General features: G+C 37.0%; 1 protein-coding gene across 1 annotated transcript; it reads right to left on the bottom strand.

Moving 5' to 3' along the window:
* Positions 1-3,660: 3,660 nt before the first annotated feature.
* LOC129271662 (acidic phospholipase A2-like) lies at positions 3,661-14,596 on the bottom strand. Its single transcript, XM_054908954.2, has 4 exons — positions 14,440-14,596; positions 7,196-7,346; positions 5,497-5,618; positions 3,661-4,751 (listed from the first exon to the last, which is right to left on the bottom strand). Exons 1-4 carry the CDS (start codon positions 14,489-14,491, stop codon positions 4,480-4,482), a joined length of 597 nt encoding a protein of 198 aa, XP_054764929.1. The 5' UTR covers positions 14,492-14,596; the 3' UTR covers positions 3,661-4,479.
* Between the last annotated feature and the right edge of the window lie 4,389 nt (positions 14,597-18,985).

Genomic DNA, 18,985 nt, shown 5'->3' with positions numbered 1-18,985 from the left:
TTGCCATATATCGCATTATCATTTGGTCATTCATGTACCGCGGTATTTTGCTAGTTTTTTATTTTTTTGCTTAATTTCAGGGTTTTTCATTAGAGTAAATAGACAAATCCCCCTCTAAAGTGCCTTTTCATTCTCTCTTCCTCTTTTACTAATTTTTTTATTTGTTTCCTTTTTTTTCAAGTTGAAAAATCATCAAAGGGGTGGCGCCCCTGTTGCACCGTTACTAGCTTTACTCTAAACTTTGATCAATGGAACTCAATTGGTTGTTCTTATATTCATTGAAATCAAACATAGGCCCGGGCCGGTTTTGGCGGTATACAATTTGTGATCGGGTTGTCGCGTCGCGTCGGGTCGGGTCGGGCAATCGTATAAGCCGACCATTCGAGAAAAGGCCCTCTAACATTTCCAAAACGTCAGGTCCAGTCCAGACCAGGGGCGGATCCAGGATTTTCCCGAGGAAAACTTTGACAAGCAAAAAAAAAAGTTTTTTAACCCCAAATTTAGGAAATTTCGTCCACGCAAAAATAAAGGTCTTCACTTTAAAAGGAGGGGGGAGCACAGTTAGTTTTAACGGCATTTTTACATTACAAATTTTAATTGCATGTGTCTCTCAAAGGGGGGGGGGGGCACGGACCCACTGTGCCCCCTATATGATTCGCCAGGGTACCAGACCATTCGAGAATTTGGCTATAATTTTCACAAGACATCGGATTAATGGGACCAGGGTATCCTTTTCTCGAATGATCGGGTGAACTGGACCAGACATTTCGGGGAATTTAGGGGGCCCTTTCTCGTTTTTTTTTGTTTTTTTTTTAACAACAAGTGCACACCTAGTTACCAATCAATAATGCATATAACATTTCCATTTATTTGAAAGCAGGATAAAAGAGCATTGTAGATTAAATGCCTTGCTCACGGGCATAGGTGCCGCGGCCGGGGATCGAACCCCGGACTTTTCCATGTATAGCCAGGCGCCTTAGACCACTCGGCCAGTCTGGTTTTGCGATTGCCAGACCCGACGCGATAGCCCGATGTGATGGCGCAATCCATAGAATATTGTCAAAAGAGAGCTTCATTGTACGATTATGCTTTTCGAAGTGCAAAAGGATGTATTCACCCCATTGGTAATAGAAATCATGAATTTCCTCACATTTTTTCGTTTTAATTTTGAAGTTTTCCCAGATAATAAGATATTTTATTTTCATTGTATCTTATCCCCCTCCCCCCCCCCCCATCTCTCCCTCCCCTTCCATATCCCCGCTCCGTCCATCTCACTTTCTAATCTCTTCCCATCTCTCCCCTTTCAAATCTCTTTCTCACTAACTTTCTTCATTCCTCTCCCATCTGTTTTTCCCCCCTCTCTTCTCCCTGAGGGTCCATGTACTTTTCTCCTCGGGCATTTTCTCACAAACTACATACCTTTCCCCATCTTCCCACTCATTTTAATAGAGCAAGAAACCGCCATAAGAAAGGTAAAGAGATAGAGAGAGAGAGAGAGGGAGAGAGAGAGAGAGAGAGAGAGAGAGGGAGAGAGGGAGGGAGAGGGGGGGGGTAGAAAATAATGCAAAGAGAGTGAAATCCTCTCACTCTCACAGCTTTTACAATGCATTAGAGCCAACTCTTATATTGTTGGCATGTATAGATTCTGAATCTCAAAATTTCATCACTGCAGCTGGACACGAAATGAATTTGGAATTATTTGAAAACTGCTTTATTTTTTTAAAGAGAGTTATATTTATTAACGTAAAATCTTGATTACAGTATTCTCCATTAATCAGTGAGAAATGATTAATAGTTTGGAAGCCAAAAGGGGAGGAGCTTCATACTATACTTCATAAGCTATGTATATAGGCAGAGATGATAAACGTATATATATATATATATATGGAAGTAAAAAACGAAATATAAAATCATGGCAAGATTGTATCCCAAATGTCGGTAATTTGATAGTTTCTCTCCAGGGGCCGCGGAACGGTTTTCAAAGTGGGGGGGGGGGGGGGGCTGACCATGACAAAAATCACAATCATATGGTAATTTTTACGTTTTTGCGTACACGGTTTTGGAAAAAAAGTAAGCACCCCCCGCTTCCGCGGCCCATGCTCTCCGCATATATTAAGTCATATGAATATCATTTTCAATTCTGTATGAAAATCAAAACGGTTACACTTCGTAATTCCGAAGGTTCGTAATTCCGAAACACGTAAATTCCCTATACCTCGATGTTTGTTAATCCGAAAACGTAAAAGGGTTCGTTGATCCATGGACCTATGAAGAGATGGACATTCATCGCTTAGATAATGAATTCACTAACAGGTGACGGTAATTGTCATCTGAATAACATTCTCTTCATACTAGTCTTCTTTGGTCCTATGATCGTCACCGTGAGAAGGGACTGAATTAGTTCGTTATTGGACATTTATATTTCACAAATTATATGCGCAGTTGATAGAAAATCAATGAAATAATGGATAATCGATGTGCAGTTTTTGTTTACCTTTGTTAATCTTAGTTCCATGTGTTTTATTTGGGGAAATGTCTGCATATTTTGATATAGAGGCAATATTGTGATTGATTGTTTACCATTTAAAATTCAATTTTCCCAAGTTTGTACATAATATTCCAGATATACGTGGCACATAACATGTGTAGATCGTGTATCTTTCAATGTTATTGAGGTCCTTATGTGTGAGCGGTAGTTAGCGGATTGAATAATATCATATTTTATATCATAAAAATCGTCTGCTTGTCAAGTTTGCTGATCCATATATGAAGCAAATTGACTGAAAGGCACATACTGAAACAGGGGATCAGCCAACAAAAGTCAAGACCGGGAAACTGTTCCGTCTTTGAGTGATCAGATACCCTTGGTAGTCATGGTAATTGCTATTGTTACAACACCTGTATGTTCTCATTAATATGCGCATAACCAGGTGACGGTGACTATCATTGGGTCAAAGAAATGCTCGCGTTAATCGTCCATCTCTTCATAGGTCCATGGTTGATCCGAACATTTGTGGCGTTATTCCGAAGGTTCGATAATCCGAAAACGAAATAAGGTTCGATGTTCCGAAGGTTCGTTAATCCGAAAACGAAATAAGGTTCGTTGTTCCGAAGGTTCGTTAATCCGAAAACGAAATAAGGTTCGTTGTTCCGAAGGTTCGTTTGTCCGAAAACGAAATAAGGTTCGTTAATCATTTCGTTTTCGGACTAACGAACCTTCGGAATTACGAACCTCATTTCGTTTTCGGATTAACGAACCTTCGGAATTACGAACCTCATTTCGTTTTCGGACTAACGAACCTTCGGAATTACGAACCTTATTTCGTTTTCGGATTAACGAACCTTCGGAATTACGAACCTTCGGAATTACGAGCCTTCGGAAATACGAACCTTCGGAATAACCGAACCTTCGGAATAACGAAGCTTCGGAATTACGAATGTATGCGAATCAGGACAGAGTTTATATCCATTTTGATTCAGTATCTGATATCCAGAGAAAAAAGTCATACACTCAACAGTATACCCCCCCCCCCTTCCCCCCGACAAGGGCCATCTGTTGGGCTATAAAATGTTTGTGATTTAGCATCATAAACAGGGCGGGTCCAATGTATTTTGATAGAGGGGGCGGGGACAAGACCACATAGAGGTAGATCATTTTTTCTCAATAATTTATCAGAAGACTATCATAGAGTTACACAAACCCGAAACTCTTCTTTTTAGACACTTCTTTCTTTATATTTCTCCCTTTGACGCTTTATCTCCCCCGTTTTCTTCTATCTCTTCATCACCTGAAATATCGTTAAGAAAAGTTACTGTCATGGCTATCCCCCCCCCCCCCCCCTCCTTCGCGGCACCGTCCCTGAATATAAGTCATTTAAGTCATTTATATAGGTGACAGGTTTGTGACTTTCGTGTATATAGGAGACCTCTTCGCCCAATAGACATGATAGATAAAAGTCACACGTTGATAGCTTTTATGACAGGTTTGTAAATCAAATCCAGGTATAGACTCGATCGTAATATGAAATATCGTCCAGTTATGTTCCGAAATAATACACAATCACCAATAATAGCGATTTCAAAGTTTGTTATTTTTACGTTTGAATTCATTTTGGCGTTCAAAATACATGAAAAAAAAAACATATAGTATCACAAAAAAATGGGCATATTTTCATATAATGTTTACACTATCAACGGTTTTGAAAGTGTGTGTGTGTGGGGGGGGGGGTGGGGGCTGACCATGCCAGAAATAACAATCATGTGGAAATTTTGTAATTTTTGTACACCTTTATTAAAAAAAGGAAATTGTGTGTGGAGTCAAGCCCGAGCCCACCCACCCACACACGCACATTCCATGCACGGCCCCTGAAAATACCCAATGTTTCAATGAGAGAGAGAGGGGGGCAGGGACGTTATAGGTCCTTTCATCCCCTCCCTGTTTAATAAAACCCTGGTGCCCCTCGAAACAAGAAAAGTAGATTAGTTTCTGGGGGGAATTTGTCCGAGTATGCCGGCAGGGACCTGCTGATAGGCGCCTCTCTCATCTCCCCCAATCGGTACGACGTCGGGCGAATTGGGGCTCTCATCGACGATCACAGTGCCAGTGTGAGCGAGACGAGGATCGCAGAAGCTCTTCGGAAAGTCGGCAAATACATCGTGATACGTGTGTTGGCGAAGGCACGACGCAATGCGACGATCGCATTCACACAGTTTGAAGCTGCATTCTGTCTCGGGGTCAGCTGGTGATCCGCCTACACACACCAATGTAAATCGAGAGATAACAGTCATTGCATCAATAATATATTATTACTGTAAAGATATTTGTAAACAATGCTCGAGTTTAAAGAGTGGACATTATGGACATTAAATTACTGGGCAATTCCATAAAATATGTACGTCCGACCCCCTATATGTGGGACCTTCATGAAATTTTCATGAAATGTCTCTGATTTCTGGTTCTTTTGACAGCCTGTAATGCCCACAAACCACCATGACTTAATTGGTTAGTTTATGAAGTGAAGTAAAACTTGAAAAAATGGGGGTCGGACGTACAAAAAGGTTGATTATTTTTACGGAATAGCCCTACTGTAAACCCGGCAACATAAAAAGGTTATGACTTTCAAAATAAATTTCAGTACACACCATAAGGGTATCGTGGTTATTATTTTAAATTGGGAATAAAAAGTGAAATAATATTTGAGCTACTATCAGATGGTAAAATCCTGTGGGAATAGAAACTGGCGACGCAAGAAAACGTTTGATGGGGGGGGGGGGGGTGCAAGACCAACTAAAGGTGACGATTTTTTTTTCTCACTTGAGTTATAGGGGTATTTATATCAAAGAGTTACAGGGCTCAGAGGGTGCGGTGATGGATAGCGCTATTCATCTCTGAGGTGATGATAGGGCTGTGAGAATATAATGGAAATGGTTCACTTGGTAAAAGTTAGAGAGCCAGAAGCTGACAGATGAAATATAATTGTAGAAAATGATGTTTACCACAAGTAATTGATCCATTTCTCGATCCACAGTTTTGCTCGGAATACTCATAGGATGTGAAATAAAGTCCACATCCTTCGTCTTCTAGAGCCTGGTAGCAGTTATCATGCGCCATACAACACCTATTGGAATAATCAATAATTTCAGACTTTAGTTTTCAGAACTATAGTTCAGACTTTCCCATTTTATATTATTGTATATTTATACATTTTGTACAATCAATGAATTTCCACATTTCATTAACTGTTATTACTTAGCCTTCTCTCATTTGCTTAATAGACATTATTTCTTCAATACAAGCAATGCTTCTTAGTGCATGATCCCCTCATTTCCATACACGCTTAATACTATTTTATACAAACTTTTATTATTATATAATTATGCTGAGGTAAAATTGATCTTGTACTCATACTTTGATTTGTATCTGTATTTGATTTATATTTGTCATGGAAATGAGAATAAACTTCTTGAATCTTGAGTTAAATTGGTGTTGATTCTTGAAAATTACAGAAAATTACTGAATTGAAGTTTGACAATGCCAACCCGAAAACCTCAAATTATTATCTAGGCATAATAGGTATTTATGTAATAAAAATCTGAGGCACATAATTTTTAATTCCCTTTCAGTTTCAATGTTTTATGGGTGGTGGCGAAGAGGGGGATGAGGTCTATCTTACACCAGTAGACCAAAGGGGTACGACATAATGAAAATAATATGATTTGAACAGATAAAGTATATAAATCAGACAAACAAAGCAATGAAATTAAAAAACCGGACAAGGTATAACGGTTATGACATTTTAAACGTTTGCATTATTTCGGGGAAAGAGTTGTGCATGCTTGTCCTCATGAATATGTAAAAATTACAATGATCAAGCTAATGATCCCCACTTATTCTTTTATATTTTATTGTGAAATTATTTACTTGTCCCCCAAGAATGAAAACAATTTTTTTATTACTGATTTAATGTGTAAGATAGTCACTGCAGCAAATTATTTTGTTCCAATTAAGAGAGATCGTACCTATACACATGACAATATGAAATAATTGTTATTTCAAGTAATAACATAAGAAAAAGGAAAGTGGGGACATCGTCATCCCACCTGTTATATTCAGGACAGTCCGATGTGCATACAAATGTTTTCAAAAAATAATGCTTACCTTTAAATTAAAAAAAACATCGTTTTTGTTATCGTTTTTGTTATCAGATTTTGATATATTTTTAATAGCTTTTGAGTTTTGGCCTGTGAATTATCATGAGTATACTCTATTCATTATATATATTCAATATAAATACAAGAGTGTCCAAAGCTGTTGTACATATATATTTTCTCGCTTTTATACCCTTTTGATAATTCAGTGATTGAGCCAAAAAAAAATTCAAGGAATTCGTCAGAAATCAGAAATGTATATTTTTGTTTACGCAAGTGATAAAATCATAGGCCCATAATAAATTATGTTATACTTAAAAAAAAAAGAGATCCTATTTTGGGTTTTGGTTTGGAAAGCAGCCCGAAAAGATATCAGCTGGGAGTAATGCTTTATTGATAAGAAATCCGAGGGAGGGGGCGGGGGTAGAAACGTCTGGAGAGAGAAGGGGGTGTCAGAAAGAGGGGGAGAGAAAGAGAGAGAGAGAGAGAGAAAGAGAGAGAGGGAGGGGGAGGGAGAATTTATAAACTTTATTTTATGAATGCCCACCTGTCGACGTTATCTACCGGGTTTCCGCTGCCTCCCAGTCCACACCAACACCCGTAGCCATTGAAGTCAAATCCACTCTTACCAGTGTAGCAGCTAATTGCAGTGTTGAGTTGCAATAACGAACGTTTTTCTTTGGTTGGGGCTGAGTCGACTGAAAAATAAGACATAAATAGTGAAAAATAAATATGGAGCAAATATCACAATAAATCATTTCCTTAAACATATATGTAGAAAAATGTCTTTCAACTTCTATTTTCATATTTCACTTTTTTATTTCATGAATTAGATGATAAATTTAAACCAGGTCCCTCGGAAAGGAACTTTAACAATCGGGCATCATGATTATATTAACCAGTAATTATAGCCAAGTGAAAGAAACATAAGTACATGATCAGAAAGATGGCTAACTAGAGAGATGCGTTGAATAAAAGATATATTATATAAACAAAAGAGTGAAAGTATCAATAAATGGAGCAAAGTAATATATCAAAATAAAAGAGTATATAAGTGTAGAAAAATGCAATGGGATAATCCCCATGCCTTTCAAGTTATATCTTCATCTCTCACATGTACCGTAAAATGTTTTGATGTACTAGAGCTAATTTCATACGTCATTCAAACATTTTGTCTCGTTTGAGTACTCCTCCATCCTTTTCATTTGAAAAGTAAAATTATACTTTTGTCTGAGCTTAATGACAAGTTAAATGTGGATCACTTTTCCTTTTTTTCGTGATTTCATGATCTTCATGTAGTTAGGTTTTCCGAAAATCAATTTTGATTTGCTGAACTTCACCATCGTTTTTGTTCCCTTTTTTCCTTTTACCTCATATTTCCCATTTTCCTTTCTCGTATTTTCTTTTTTTTTTAATATATATTTTATTTTAATAGGTCTATTAATTTGTGTTTCTTTCATTTTCCTGCCACGATAGCATATGCATTAATTAAAAAACTAGTTCTATGCTAATATTGGATGCCTTTTTCTTTAGGTTGAAACATATAAAATAAGTTTAAGAAGTATTGAAAGAGCAATTTCCGTCCATAAAACTTCTTATGCTAAACTTCACTACCGTTTTCTTATAGGCCTATATTTTACTTATTAAATTTTCTTTAAATTCCTCGTTTATATTTCCTTTAACTAGACCTGTCACTTTTCAGTCATGATGTCATCTTTTTTTTTAATTATCAGTAATTATATTCGATGCTAAAAGTATGAAAAATAAATAAATATATATAATATTATAATTGACTATTTGACCCCCCTCTCTCTCTCTCTCTTTAGATTTGCGGGTAATTTGTACTGGTTCTCCTTGACATGCCATTTTTCTCGGTCATGTCGGTTGAGTATACTTGTGAATTACACTTGAAAAGTATACACTTCTTGGATTTTTCGTATGAATTAGGAAAGTCATCATAATTTTGATTTATGCTTGGCCATGCACTGGACCACGGCTCATTCAACATGTCATTATAACATTTTGTCTTGTTTGGATACTTCTAGATTTCATTAGAAAAAAACTTTTACTGAAGTAGGCCTTTCGAGGGCGGCACCACAAGGTGGTGGACGGCGGGTGCGCACCCGCCCCTTTGATTTTCCAAATAGTGAAAAACAAACAAAAACAGGGGAAAACAATAAAACACAGGGAGAAAAGTGAAAAAAAAAAGAAGTATCAAAATGAGAGAGTTGAGTCTTGTTACTCGATATTGTCCCAAATTTTCAACTGAGAAACATTAATGACGTCACATTTTATCGTCTTGCCTTCCCCATATAAAAATCTTCGCGCAGACCCTGTACAGTATAAAGTAGATCACACATATTTCTTATTTTGTCAAAAAAAAATTATTGTTGATTTTTGGGGATCTTTTTTCTTCTTTTGTTATCTTTTCTGCCTCTTCCCTCCCCGACTCTCTGGGCCTAATATTCTTTTCAACAATGTGTGATGCTTTCGCTTTTCTGACACGGTGCTATTTTATTTTTGATTTAGCATGTTTATAGGCCAATACTGTGATAATATTCGATGTCATTCTTGTAAAAAGAAAATTATTCATTATTACATCTTATAAAAGTCTACACGATATCTAGACAAATCACGTTAGTACGTTAGGATTCTGCGAAAGAACTATGACTGGGACCAAGCGAGAAATAATATTTTAAAACATGAAGAATGAAATGGCATTGTATAGTGATTCTAATGGCTTTCCATCCCCTGCATGGTTCGGCTGTCATCTTTGCCAAAATGTATTTTTCCTTTTTCATAAAAATCATTTTGAATACAGGATTGGATTCCTCTTTACATAATTCTAGTTGTGTGCAAGGGTGGGTGTGTGTGTGTGTGAGAGAGTTTTTGAACGGAACTTCATGACGAGTGCCACTTGACCCTCTTCTAAGGACTTTTTTTTGCTCTGATATAGGTGGTAAATAATAGATAATAATTATGACGTTTTATTTACCCAAGGCAGCGACTCTTACCAGCGGGCCCTGCATACTTATTACCCCAAGGTCTCTAAAGTAAATGCTGAGCGCCTTGCAAGAAGGCAGAAGGCCACATTTTATTCTTTGGTATGACTCGCCGAGGATCGAACCCACGACCTCCCGTTCATGAAGAGCCACAGGGAGAGGAGGAATGAGAGAGTGAGAAGAGAGAGAGATAGAGAGAGGGGGGGCGGAGCGGGGGGGGGGGGGAGGGGGCGATTACCAATGTATTTTATGATGGCCCACCAGCGGCGTAACAGGGGTCGGTGGCCAGGGGGGGCAAGAGCCAAAAATTTCCCGGTCATATCATGGAACAGGCAATGGCGTCATAAGGCAAACATTTTGAGGGGGCGATATGGCGTATCGGGCAGATATATATATATATATATATATATATATATATATATATATATATATATATATATATATATAAAAGCGAGCGAGCAAAAAATTTTGTATAATGTTAAAAAGATGATATCATATTTCACCCTCCTCTCTTTCCTTTTTTCTCTCTTTTTTTGTACGCCACGGTGAACAGGATTTTTGTTATGATTGTGAGCATCAGGGCGAAGCTCTAATAGGTCCCGAGCGAGCGAAGCGAGCGAGATAAAAAATCACATTTTCATGAGAATCTAACATGAAGATAGATTTTAACGTGATATTCAAAAAAATATAATACACTTTTCTTTCTTTCCTCATTTTTTTTGTTTGGTTTTAGAACGTTTGGGGGCCATGGTCCAAATCATCCATATAACAGTGCTTTATGGGTGGGGTCCAGGGCAGAGCCCCGGAACCTCTTGATATCAAAGCCATTTTAAACCTTACAGATGGCCACTTATTTTAATCAAATTGCGTGTATATTTATATAGCTTTAACACAACACATAAATTCAAGTGTGTATCGTAATCATCCAAATATTGTGAGGGGCACACCATAGCAAATGTGGGAAAATTTGTAAAAAGTCGCCAGCGAGCGAAGCGAGCCAGAAAAAAAATGGCCTGTTAAAATGAAATTCTCATTATGTGATAGATTTTTACATCATTATAGCAAATATCATGTCATATATTTGTTTTCATTCATCTCATTTCGCTGCCTCCTTTATTTTCTTTTATTTCCCCTTGACTGTGGAACCACCCCCGGTACGCCAGTGCTTCAACGTAAAGCTTAATGCAGGAAGGGTCCATATAGGGGCCCGTTATAGAACCCATTAAAGGTTACAGATGAAGAGCCCCCACTGCACGGGGTCTTGACTCTTGGACAGAGCCTTTGGAGATTTAGCAAGTTTATGATAGACTTTCATACGACATTATGCTATATACCATCCATTTTTTCCCCCGCTCGTTATCTCAATCATCGGCAGCCCGGTAGTGTACGTTATCTTGTCCCTATTTTTTATTTTCCAATTTAGATTTTGGCTAATTCCATTCTGCCTTTATTTCCCGCTTTTGTTTGCCTTTTTGTCATCTTTAATTTATTTCCCTGTCTTACTAATCATGCTAATGTATTTGTATATCCGTGGCGAATTGTTCTTTCTCACTTGTTCTTATTTCCTTTCTTTTCCCGTTATCTTTCCGTTTTCCCTTTTTTATGTTTTTTCTTAGTTTTCTTTTCCCTTTTATTTTCCCTTTCCCCTTTTTTCTTTCCTTTCCCTTTCCCTTCCCTCCCCCTTTTTTTTTCTTTTTCCCGTTTTTTTTCGTTTCCCGGTGAGCTCCGCCAGGGGGGGCAGCTTGCCCCCCCTGCCCCCCCCCCCCCGCCTGTTACGCCACTGTGGTCCACCTGTCGAGAGAGGAAGAGAGTGATAGACATCATGATAGTCAGCGCCTATAATGCTTTGCATTTGGAAATGGCACTTCGCCAGGGGTTTTCGCTCGAAAACGGAAAAAGTTTAATTTGTTGTCAAAATGTCAAAAGCACAAGGTCTGAATTTCCACCTGTTTCTTCTGGAGTTATCTGGTATCAGCGATGATAGGAGTATCGCCCGATCAATGATTGTCAAAGGTCAGATGGGTTAATACAAGAAATCCACATATAAAATTCTTGAAGACATGCAGAAGAGGAGAAATTCGTTTCTCAACATCGGAACAGGTGGTATACACTTTTCATTTGTTGGTATATATATTCCGGGTATAAATTGCAAGCATTGACTAACGGCACATGCAGGCTGAAGGAGTTAAAGGTCAAGTCCACCCCAGAAAAACGTTAATTTATAAACAGAGAAAAATCAAACTAGCTGAAAATATAATCAAAATCGGATGCAAAATAAGAAAGTTATGGCGTTTTAAAGTTTCGCTTATTTTTCACAAAACAGTGATTTGCACAACTTACTCAGTGACATGCAAATTAATGAGTAAGTCGATGACGTCTATCACTCACGATTTCTTTTGTTTTTTATTGTTTGAATTATACAATATTTCATTTTTTACAGATTTGACAATAACGACCAACTTGACCTAACCATATTGTATCAAACAATGCTAATTCCACATGTTCAGGGAAGAACCGATTGTTATTCACTTGACAATGAGGAGAAAATTAGAATATTTCATAATATAATGAAATACAAAAGAAATAGTGAGTGGATGACCCCATCAGACTCCTCATTTGCATACCAACCAGGATGTGCAGAACTGCAGATAACTGTTTTGTGAAATTAAGCGAAACTTTACAATGTCATAATTTTCTTATTTTACATCCGAATTTGATTAGGTTTTCAGTGTTTTGCTTGTTGGATTTTTCTCTTTTTATTCAAATCAACTTTTTGTTGGGGTGCATGGACTTGTCCTTTAATTTACAGATTTGTAGGCTAACATGATTTCAAAGCAAATGATCGATAACATAGTATACAAAGCTATATTGGTTGAATTCTATCAACTTGATAGCTATGGTACTGCCTCCTTCTTTTCTTATCGGTGCATCAAATCGATGGATGATATTTTTCTTATACTAACAAAGTTAATAACCAGCATTTAGTACGCTCTCCATATAGGAAACTATTATATCACAACGTTTTCAACACCGTAAAAACTGAAATGTTAAATTAGCAATTGAAAGGTTTGAATCCCTGGTTTGAAGAGTGACAACATGTTGTATCCAACCTATAGCATAAAGCTGAATTCAAAAGAAGAAAATACCTCATTTGGAAAAGGCTGTTAACATTTATTACACAGTGTGAAACGATCATCATTATCCATGCAATACCCTGGAAACTATACAATCTCAATATAAATACATATACAAATGAGATTAAAAAAAAGAAGGAAATTATTAATTGGAAAAGAGGTATATATGATTTATGAATACAGACCTTGCCAAGTAGATATTTTCAATGTTTATTTAAAAGTGTAGACCCTTGATGCTAATTTGGTATTAAATTGGCATCTGTTGCTCCTTGGATACGGTGACGATGATGATTATTACCATGATAACCGAATGTATAGGCCTACTACTAAAAGTTCAGAGATCTTCACTTGAGTTACTAGTTCTATCTAATCTATCTCTCATCCAATTACCTTCCTTCTCGAATTTCGGAAATATTTGATATCAGTGTTCAGAGAGCATAAAGTGCACCTGGCTTCTTCTTCAATATCTTATCATTCCCAAGCCGATAGTACGGTTATTGACTCCAGGACTTATCAAACTGGTTTTAAAAGAATTTACAGATGGGGCAGAAGCAACATGATGATGATGAAGAAGATGATGAGGGGATGGATGAGGGAAGGGGGGGGTGTAAGGAAGAGGAGAAGGAGGCATGAGAAAAAAAAAACATACGGAGAATGAAAATTAATAGGGGGAGGAATAAGAGAATTTGGAGAAGGAATAGGAAAAAATCAATTAAGAGGATGGGGATCCAGGAGGACGAGGAGGAAGAGAATCATTATTTTAAAAATGAGAGTTAATGAGCAAGAATAAGAGGAAAATTAATTAGGAGGAACCGGAACATGAGGAGGATCGGAAAAGGAGAACACGCGCGGTGGAAGACGGATATGAGGGTTAGAGATAAAAAAAAATACAAACAAACAACAAAAACAAAACAACAACAACGAAAACTTGCATACAGAGCAGAGAAAAGAAGCGAGAGTGGTTTCACATAACCATAACCACGACAAAAAAAGATTGATGTTTCTTTAAAAACCTTGTAAAATACATTTTGTGGGGTACAAGTTTGTACATTATTCAAGTTCATTACAGTTTTGTTCAGTATTATAGTCAGGGATAATTATCTTTTAATCTGTTCGTTGCTTTTAAGGCAGAGTTCACTTCTCCAATCCCCTTTCACATTTACATGACATTGCTCTTCTCCAAAATAACCCTAATTTACATTCCTCTATTATTCAGTCTCCATCAGCCTTCTTGCCTTTGCTATATATACCCTCATCATCTAACCTTCATTCATTGCATCCCTCCCTTGACCATTCCCTCTGTATCAAATTCTTTATCTCTCTTCAGCTATGTTAATTACCTGGGGTTAATTACTCTCATTTCTCCTGGTTGACTAAATCATAAATATTTGTATCATAAAATCCCATACAATAACAGTAATTACATCTTATTTATAGCAAGAGAATGAAGAAAGTTGAGGTGACCCAAACTTAAGCAAGTATATAGGTCCATGCCCAAAGTAAGGCTTGTAAATTTGGCATCCTGGGCTTGATGTTTATTCAGAAGTCAGATGCAGTTACAATAGAACTGTAAAAGTAAATGAGGTTTTCGAGGGCATGACTGTGGTTAGTGGTATATTCCTATTTTCAAAATAATGTTAATGGATTTTACTTACCATGATAGAGAGAAGAAAAGATGATGAAAACTACAAGTGAAAGCGAAACCATCGTTCATTAGTCGTTTCGCCAACAGAATCAGAATTATAACGAAATGGAAATCAACAAGTACGATGACGAATGACGTTGCAAGAGCTCAGAGGCCAAATTCAATGTGAGGGGACGCTTGCTTGAATGGAAATAACCGTTTACACATTTCCCCTATATTTATGAATCACTCATCCCCTAGGGGAGCAGGTGTGCTCCGCCCTTCCTTGACAGAAGGGAGCAAGTAATAGCTCAGCCAAATTTCAGGATATCGACGGTATTGATAATTCTTCTTTGAAGTGTGCTATCTTCATGGGCTGGCATGCAAGAATATGTATCATTCCCATGGATAAGTCAGGCAACCCACCAGTTAGTTTATAATTTACGTCAGGTGCGAATCGATTGCCTTTTAACTGAAAATATCAATGTTGTAACTTGCTTCCTTTCACTGCTTGAAGGAATGTACCTGCGCTGCATGCGTTCTTTGCTTCTAGTCTCCGATATTCAAAACTTTTTGCTCCGCTCAATAGCGCCATGCAGAGATGGATTCGAAACCATCCCTGGATCATATTTGTGCAAGCGGTTGTGGGGGGGGGGGGCTGTAAACACAATTGTTAATTATTATTTTGGAATGAAATTATAAGCGAAAACAACGTCTTTAAGTCCTGTAACTACTTTAAATGACAAGTCACCCAAACAAAAGTTGAATTGAATGAATAGATAAAGATTTAACAAGCATAACACTGAAAAAAAAAATCATCAAATCGCATGTAAAATAAATAAGTTATAAACACATCCTGGTCAGGATGCAAATGTGGGAACCGACACCACCCACTCCCTATTTCTTTTGTATTTCATTATATGAAATATGAAGTTTTCTCCTTGTTGTCATGTAAAACATACAATTGTTTTAACACTTTGGCGTTCATTGAAGGCAGAGTGGCGTAACTTCGGGGGGCATGGGGGGCACGTGCCCCCCCCCGCATCGGCTGGCAAAAAATAAATAAATAAATAAACAAACGGGGAAAAGGGAAAAATAGGGAGAAAGGAAGAGAAACGTAATGGGAAGAAGAAATTATTGTTCATTATAATGTTATATTATAATTATGTCTTATTACATAAAAAAATATTTCATTCACAACTTTATGAAACAAAATTTGCTCAGGGCCTATGTCTTCATTGTTCCTGGTGATCGCATTGTCTGTTTAACGAAATGTATAATCCTGTTGTACTAAAACCTCCCGTTTTCAAGTCAATTTAAACTAAATATATTTCCTCGCACTTCGAGTTATTATTGTTTTATGTAATAACAATAATAATAATAAACATTGCTTATATAGCGTATAACGATGATATAGTCATGTCTCTATGCGCTTTAGAAAGAAGACTAGAAATAATCGAGAAGAAAGAAAAGAAAGAAAAGCCTGTCCACAGAGGAGAAAATATATAATACATGTATATCTTATTTCATGTATAGTGACATATGCTTCTTTTTCATGACTACTTAAAGTGATTGCCTCATTTTAAGGTCTTAATATAAAAGATTTCCTGTCCGTGCTTACGTTCACATTTAATAGTGGATTGGTGGGATATGTCTGCTCTTCATGAATTCCTAAAGTCAGTCCTTAAAATGTCCCTTTTTCTGATCTGAATATCAAAAATTTAAGCTCGCGCTTCGCGCTCGCATTGTTTGTTTAGCGAGACAGGTACGTATCGTGATTACAAAAATTTGCTTATAATGTCCCCTTTTTTGTCTGAATATCAAAAATTTTCAGCTCGCGCTTCGCGCTGGTATTATTTCATCAGTGAGATATACATATTCGTTTAATGGCACTGTCCTTAGAATGTCTCTATTATAGGTAAGTATACCTCGCAACTGAGCGCGCCTCGCCAATCACTAAGTAACTCAAACATTTTTTGGTGCCCCCCCCCCCCATGCCGTGACCCACGGTACGCCACTGATTGAAGGGTTCTTATTTTCACGTCTGTAAAACTGACATATTATATAATTCAAACAATAAAAAACAAAAGAGCTAGTGAGTGAGTAACATCATCATCTCTCTCTGTCACTCATTTGCATATCACTGGCTGTTTTGTTTATTGAACTCAATCAGGAAAGACAAGTGCGGGTCATACTTTTGATTCGTTTATCGCCTCCCAGGCACAGGTGCATGGCGCCAAACAAATAATAATAAGACAATAAAACAATAACTATGACATTTAAGATGTCGCTTAATTCAACAAAACAGTTTTATATATACAACTTTGAAGGCCTATATCTTATGCAAATGAGGAAACCGATGACGCCACTAACTCGATCACCATTTCATCTGTATTTTATTACACAAAATATTGTGTGAAGAAATAAAGAAGGAATTTTCCTTTAACATATGGAACTGCCATTATTGCCACCTACAGTGTTGCAAAAGAATTACTGAACCCCACCAGAAAATGCAGTTCTTCATGCTAAGTGTTGAATGAGAGAAATAAACTTTATTGAATGTAATATTTTATCACACGACTTCACAATTAGATATCTAAAACATGGCAGAACTTGAACACTTTTAAATATGTTCATTTTTGGTGGGGTTCACTAACTGTTTGGCACCACTGTATTTATGATCCTATGAAGAGCCTCCGTATTGCCAAATCTGAAAAGTGAAAATTGCCTATACTTCATAAAATAAAACGCAAAAGATATATTGAGTGACATCATCAACTCTCTCATCTGCATATAATATGCAAAATAACTATTTTGCGAAATCGAGTAAATAGAATTTCAAAATATTTTTTAGAATTATTTTTACGCAAAATTTTGATGAAATTTCAGCACCATGCTGGATTGATCTTGCCCTTTTTTTTAAATCAACATTTTATTGGGATGGAATCCGGCTAAAAAGCAAGTTTTTCACTTAATTAATTAATTTATTTGTCTTTTACTTGTTTTTATTTATTTTATATCTATTTATTTGTTTGATCATTTATTTATATATTTATTTATTTTCATTTATTCATTTATTTATTTTTTAAAATCAATTCAAAGTCGGATAAGAGTTTAGTTTGGATGAAAAATGAATCGTTGAATGATATCTGTAAAACAGTCGTATGGTCCCCTTTCCCTTCTTTCGTCTTGGTCCTAATCCTGGAGAAAATGTAGGTGAAAGAACATGATATCGGCAGAGTCTAGTAAATTAAAATAAACGTAGGGCGCTCGACCCCCAAAATATAATGTATACATAAAAATAGTGTTAAGAATAACTTGAGCAAGCATGAGTGTAACATTCCGGAATAGCAAGAATAGCCATGATTTTGAAGGGGGGGGGGGGTCTGAATCATAAAAGGGGTCCTTTCTAGTTTATGATCAGACCTACACCTCTGTTCAGTTCCGTTACTTCCATTGGCGGATCCAGCTTTAGCCAATTAAGGGTATAGCTAATACGAGCTATGGAGCTAGGGGGCGGAAAAATACTCCACATTTTCCCCGACCACCGATCAGCGCCGCTATAAAGAGGGCCGCTGAAGTTTAGACATACGAGCAGGGCCCTTGTTGAAAAAAAAATTGGACAAGCAAAACAAAATAATAAAAAGGTTTTCATTACAAAATGAACGTAATTTTGGTTAAATTTTTGGCATATACCTACGTGATTTTCAGGCCAAGGGGTGCTGCCTATGGTGTATACAGTGGCGTACAGTGGGTCAAGGCATGCATGGGGGGGGGGGGGCACCAGCAAAAATTTTGAGTCACTTAGTGGGCACACGAAGCGCGCTCTATTGCCAGGTATACTGACCTAATGTATACATTCTAATGATTGTAAACGGATATGTATCTCACTGATCAAATAATGCGAGCATGAAAGGCGAGCTGATTTTTTTTTATATTAGGACCTAAAAAATGACGTTATAAGCACTTATCATGATAATGCGAACACCTTTACACATAAAGTACTTTTTGTAGCGTGAACATGATCATGAACATCACTAATCAAATATTGCGAGCGCGAAGCGTGAGCTGAAAATTTTTGAAATTCAGACTCGAAGAGGGGCATTTTAAGACTTGTTGTACGAATTCACTAAGACTATACGTGTTTCACTATGATGCAAGGGCAAATCGCGAGCTTTTTAGAAATTCAACAGAAATTCCGTATGCGAATGTAAGCACGGACTGGAAATCAGACATTCAGACCTTATAAATGGGGGCGATCACAAAGAAGCATATGTCACAACAGGCCTAACTCGAAGTGCATGGAAATACGTTTGTTGTCATTTGACTGAAACTAAATGGATTTTATATAGTACAAGAGGATATTATCTCATTAAACAGACAATTCGAGCACCAGGAATGATGAACACATAGGCCCTAAGCAAATTAATTTATGAAAAAAAATATTTGTGTCATATAATATGATATGATATAATATGTATTATATAAAATAATATAATATACAATAATTTCTTCTTCCTCCACTACGTTTCTCTTTCTTTCTCCTAGCTCTTTTTCTCCTCCGCCTTTTTTGCTAG

The sequence above is a fragment of the Lytechinus pictus genome, chromosome 11 (assembly GCF_037042905.1).
Source record: "Lytechinus pictus isolate F3 Inbred chromosome 11, Lp3.0, whole genome shotgun sequence".
Classification (NCBI taxonomy): Eukaryota; Metazoa; Echinodermata; class Echinoidea; order Temnopleuroida; family Toxopneustidae; genus Lytechinus; species Lytechinus pictus.
The sequence above is the reverse complement of the archived record's forward strand: the minus strand, read 5'-3'. Positions and strand labels throughout refer to the sequence as shown.

Bases quoted from the DNA above. Each gene is read 5' to 3' on its own strand.
- LOC129271662 (XM_054908954.2), bottom strand. From the start codon at position 14,491: ATGGTTTCGCTTTCACTTGTAGTTTTCATCATCTTTTCTTCTCTCTAT. The intron at 7,347-14,439 runs GTAAGTAAAATC...CTTATTTTTCAG, and splicing joins CTTTTCTTCTCTCTATCATG to TCGACTCAGCCCCAACCAAA. The intron at 4,752-5,496 runs GTAAACATCATT...TGGTGTGTGTAG, and splicing joins AAATGGATCAATTACTTGTG to GCGGATCACCAGCTGACCCC.